The sequence below is a fragment of the Diabrotica virgifera genome, chromosome 8 (assembly GCF_917563875.1).
Source record: "Diabrotica virgifera virgifera chromosome 8, PGI_DIABVI_V3a".
Classification (NCBI taxonomy): domain Eukaryota; kingdom Metazoa; phylum Arthropoda; class Insecta; order Coleoptera; family Chrysomelidae; genus Diabrotica; species Diabrotica virgifera.
The window spans coordinates 113169310-113175184 of NC_065450.1; the positions used below are offsets into that span (position 1 = coordinate 113169310).

At 35.7% G+C, this 5875-nt stretch overlaps 1 protein-coding gene across 1 annotated transcript; it reads left to right on the forward strand.

The window, feature by feature from the left end:
* The first annotated feature begins 5289 nt into the window (after positions 1–5289).
* Positions 5290–5547, forward strand: LOC114335409 (neuropeptide-like protein 32). Its single transcript, XM_028285642.1, has one exon. It carries the CDS (start codon positions 5290–5292, stop codon positions 5545–5547), a length of 258 nt encoding a protein of 85 aa, XP_028141443.1.
* Positions 5548–5875: the final 328 nt, after the last annotated feature.

Sequence of the window (5875 nt, forward strand, 5' to 3'; positions counted from 1 at the left end):
ACATAATACAAAATGAGTAAAATTAGTAGTTTTTGCAAAATTTCAAAGTTTGACTGTTTAGTGCAATTTAATCATACGACTTTTAGAGATGCTATGGTTTAATTTATTTACAATAATATATTTAAAATCCAAGCATATAAGATAAATTTTGATATTCAAATGGAATTCGGTCGCGCAACTTCGTCAAAAACAGCAGACTACCGAGAAGCGAGGCGAAAGTGACGGATGCCAGCGAAGCGTGCGCAGCCACAAATAAAGATACATGTGGAAATACCTCTACAATGGAGTATTTGTCTTCTCCATTATAACGAACTGCCATTCCACCACCTTTTCCAGCACTTAGATGAAAATGCTACAGGCCCAATAGGATATTCCGGACCAATTGGAAAGGCCCTACCTGATTGTGAAAGACTACCACTTTTTGATTTTAATCCTATTGATTGTGAGATTCCAAAAGTTGACAAGCGTATTCTTAGCAAGCACGAATAATTGTACTTGCTTGAGATATCAGAAGTCATCAAGTCAGGACATTGTTCAGAAAACTTTGTAGTGGGTACGTGATCCTAGCCTAACGTCACATTCAAGATAGCATGCTACTGCTAACAGAGATTTGCGTTTCTACATCAGTGTGTCCAACCCTTCTGAAAATCTGAGAGAGATTGTCACATTCATTCTCAAAAGTTATAATATGCCTATGTGGTTTGCCACAAAAATAAACCACAAATTCACGGATGGGCCTAGACATGATTACAAAATCATTGAATCTTCAAGGTTTTTACCAAAAGAGCTTCTTCAAGTTGTTGCTCACGTTTTACGACAGAATGCTTACATTGTCCACCCGAAAATTCACTTTTGGCTATGGTAACTGATGAAAGAAACCATATCCGAGAGCTGGGCTTTAGGTGTATCATAAAGGAGAAGCCAGCAATATCTGAAAGTGACTCTATCAGAATCTTTAGACCATCAAACTTAAACTTTGAAGCTAAATGGTATTATGAAATTATCAAATGGAACACCAGTACACTGACTTCTCTTCACCGCTAAGAACATTGACTAATGAAGAGATAAAACAGTATGTGAGCAATGACTTCAAGCCTGTTATGAGTATAGATACTTTCCCATGCCATACACAGGCAGTTGAAAGATGCGTTAAGCTAGTGACCGAAGCTTCAAGTAAAGTGTGTGGACACAGTTCCAGCGACGGCTATATTAGAACCACATTATTGCACCGCTCAGCGATGCCAACTTTGACATTGGGCCAGGATCACGTACCACAAAGTTTTCTGAACAATGTCCTAACTTGACGAGTTCTGATATCTCAAGCAAGTACAATCGGTCCTGGCTAAGAATCCGCTTTTCAATTTTTTGAATCTCACAGTCGATAAGATTAAAATCAACAACAACTGGTAGTCTTTCACAATCAGGTAGGGCCTTTCCAATCGGTCCGGATATCCTATTGTGTCTGGTGTATTTCCATCTAAGTGTTGGAAAAGGTGGCGGAATGGCAGTTCGTTGTAATGGAGAAGACAAATCCTCCATTGTACAGGTCTTCCCACATGTATCTCTATTTTTGGCTGCGCGCGCTTCGCTGGCACTCGTCACTTTCGCCTGCAGATTTTCACATTTTTCAACATGGGTGATTTTTGGATATATGTATATTTATAATAATTTATACAATTTATAATTAGACAAGGCGAAAACGACGGGTTCGTTGAAGAAAATATTCCCATGAGATTTTTTTGCATAATCACATTCGTGAGACATCCCAGAATAAGATTCAAGAAGTCGCCCACGTGAAAAGTGGTCCAATTTTTTTAACATTTTTTTTAATCAAATTGCAAAAATCATTATTTTCGGCCAGGACAATTTTATTTTATTTTTTTTGGAGCATTTTGGACAAAAAAGTTATCTTATAATTTTTCTCTAAAGTTGATCATTTTCAAGTTATGTTTAAGCAATTTAAAATTGAAAAAAACGAAAAACAGCGATGTTCAAGGCTTAATATCTCGGTTAAAAGTTATTATTATGAAAGTCAGAAAGTGACTAAATGAAAGCTTAAAGGCCCCCCTACAAGATGATGAAGAAATTTTTGTCATTATTTTATTACTAAGCTGTTATTTCTAAGTAAAAATAATGAGCATCATGTACGTATTAGGCGGTCGTCTATGGTGAGTGTGAGAGAGATGTCAGTCCGGCAGTTCAATGATGCATCTTACTCGCACTCACATTTACAGCCGCGTCAATACGATCTTACCTTTTATTGTTCTTCTTCTTCTTGTAGTGCCTATCCGTTTCGGATGTTGGCGACCATCATGGCAATCTGCACTTTGCACACTGCTGCTCTGAAAAGATTTGTAGTGGTTGTGTTGAACCACGTTCGTAGATTTTTCAGCCAGGAAATCCTTCGCCTTCCTGGTCCTCGCTTTCCCTCTACTTTTCCCTGCAAGACCAGTTACAGCAGTCCATATCTCTCACTGTTCCTCATTATGTGACCGAGGTATTAGATTTTGGCTGTTTTTACTTTGATTAACAGCTCTTTTTCTTTTTTCATTCTCAGCAAAACACCCTCATTAGTAATGTGGTCGGTATAAGATATCTTCAGGATTCGACGATAAAGCCACATCTCAAAAGCCTCAATTTTCTTGCAGGTGGCGTCTGTGAGAGTCCACGACTCAACTCCGTACAACAGTATAGGAAATATATAACATCGTAGTAATCTGACTTTTATGGGTATCGACAAATCATGACATTTGAACAACTTTGCCATTTTTTGAAATGCAGATCTTGTTTTCTCTATCCTACATTTGATTTCTATAGAATGGTCCCAATTTTCATTGACGTTCGTACCAAGGTAGGTGTATGTTTTTACTCTTTCTATTTGTTGACCATTCACACTGATTCGTCCAAATTGCTGTTCATTCTTAGAGATCATCATACATTTGGTTTTCTTAGTGTTTAGTGAAAGTCCGTATCTCTGACTGACTTCTGCGATTCTGCTCATTAACTCCTGTAGGGCTTCAGAACTGTCAGCGAATACCACAGTGTCGTCTGCGTATCTTATGTTATTGATACATTCTCCGTTAATTCTAATTCCGGCTTCAACATCATCCAATGCTTCTTGAAAGATTTCCTCAGAGTAGATGTTAAACAGCAGTGGGGATAGTATACATCCCTGACGGACCCCACGTTTGATTTTGATATCGTCGGATTCTCCTGCCTCTGTCCGGATAGATGATGTTTGATTCCAGTACAGATTGCTGATAATCCTTAAATCACAGGTGTTTATTCCAATATTGGTTAATATCTCCATCAGCTTGTCGTGCTTTACTGTATCGAACGCTTTATGGTAATCAATGAAACATGCATAAATATCGCAATTCACGTCCCTACATCGTTGAAATAGCACTTGTATACTAAATAGAGCCTCTCTTGTACCCACTGCATTTCGAAAACCAAACTGTGTTCGGCTGATTTTTTCTTCGCACAGTCTATATATCCTTTGATGTATAATTTTTAGAAATAGCTTTAAAATATGGCTCATTAAGCTGATGGTTCGGAAATCACTGAAGGATACGGACTTTGTTTTCTTTGGTAAAGCAACAAACGTCGACTTCAACCATGCTTTTGGTATTACTCCGCTTAAATATATGTCGTTAAATATTTTGGTTAGGCGTTGTGTACCGTCGGTGTCAAATAGTTTTATGAGTTCAGCATATGCATTGTCAGGTCCAGGAGCTTTGCCATCTTTTAGTTGTGATATTGCTCTTTCCACTTCTCCTGATGTGATTGGTAAGTGGTCATTACATATGTAGGATGGAGGTTGTTCGGATCTAGTATCATCAAAAAGTTCCTGTATGTATTTTGTCCATATGCAGATTTCTTGATTTCTGTCTGTGATGATATTCCCCTGTTGGTCTCGCAATTTGCTAGCTGTGTTGGATTTCTGAAGACCAGCTGCTTGTTTCACCTTTTTATGCATGTTAAACGTATCATGTTTTTGCTCTAACGACTCTATTTCTTCACACTGTGATTTTAACCAATTTTCTTTGGCCTTTCTTATTTCAGTTCTTATTTGTCTCTGAATCGTGTTGTACATTATTTTGTTGTTTTTTGATTTTCTTCTTTCTTCCATAAGTTGTAGTATATTGTCGTTCATCCAACTTTTTCTCATCTCTTTCTTTTCTATTAGATGTTCTTCTCTGATGTTGTTTTATTGTTAATAATTAAAAATAACAGCTTAGTAATGAATTAATGACACAAATTTCCTCAGGATCATGTATGAGGGGCTTTAAACTTTGATTTAGTTACTTTATGACTTTCATAATTATAATTTTTAACCGAGTTAATAAGTCTTAAAAATGACCATTTTCGCGTTTTTCAAATTTTAAATTGCTTATAACTCGAAAACTATCCACTTTAGAGAAAAATTTCAAGAGACCTTTTTTATCCAGAATAGTCCAAAAAATCTAAAATTAAATTTTCCTGGCCGAAAATAACGATTTTTGCAATTTGATTAAAAAAAATTGTTAAAAAAAATTTGGACCACTTTTCACGTGGGCGACTTCTTGAACCTTATTCTAGGGTGTCTCACGAATGTGATTATGCAAAAAAATCTCATGGGAATATCTTCTCCAACGAACCCGCCGTTTTCGCCTTGTCTAAATTGAATTTATTCGTATATATTCGTATATCCTGTTCGCAACATTCAAAAATTAACTATATAATATTCAGAAGTATTGGTAAAGCAGTATAAAATTTTATCTACAATCACAATAAAGATGCACTAGAAATAAAAAAAAACAAGACCAAGACCCGTTGAATGTTACAAGGAGCACTCCCAAATATACATTGTAAATCCCAAATGATGATTTACAAAGTTTATACATTATAAATTATAAATCGGGAGTGCTCCTCGTAACATTCAACATGTCTCGGTTTGTTTCTGGTGCATTTCTATTGTGATTTTAGTATAGCTACAGGTTACATGTAAATGTGACTGTAAAAATAATAATATATAGGTATATACGTAATAAACGTAAGATACAATTATACCAATATTAAAACCCATTTGTTAGATGGTTTATTAAGTTAGTAAAGATGAGTTTTAAAATAAAATAGAAAGGTTAGCTTCTCTATAGACGACCTTTATACATACAAAGTAATTTAGTAAATTAATAGTTTTTTACATTCAAAATTAGAATGTAATATAAAAAATTTACTATAAATACTGATCCAACACATAACCGCCATCAGTTTACTTTCCACTAACGAAAACAATTTGCTGCAAAGATGAAATTGTTTCTAATTGCCTTCGTGGTATGTTTAGCTATCTCCTCTTCATCTGCACATCCCTCTTGGGTCCACGGTGGATGGGGCGGCTTAGGAGGATGGAGAGGTAATGGAGGATGGAGAGGTAATGGAGGATGGGGCGGCTTAGGAGGATGGAGCGGTAATATTGGATGGAGTAACCCAATTGCATTGGGAGGACATATTCCGATAACACATTACGGAGGAGGTCATGCTGGATTGGGAGTTATTCCATGTTAAATGTTATACGCTGTTGAAGGTACCAGGTTCTAACTGTATTTTACTAATATTTTTTTATTGAAAATATAAAATTGTAACAAAATATATTTTTAACTTTCTGAAAGCTCTATGATTTTTTAATCTATTACACCCTGTTTAATTTTCTTTGTTAGTGGTTTTCTATTAAATCTTTTATTGATCCACGATTTTTGATTTTAATACATACTTATATATTTATTTACAATCGATTAGTTTTTGTATTTAAGTTTATTCCAGTTTTCTTTGCTTATGTATAGCGCATAAATTACTTAAGAGGAAACAGTAGCGATCAACAGGTAGCAAAAACGCG

Excerpts from the sequence above, each read along its gene's own strand:
- LOC114335409 (XM_028285642.1), top strand. The coding sequence starts at position 5,290 with ATGAAATTGTTTCTAATTGCCTTCGTGGTATGTTTAGCTATCTCCTCT.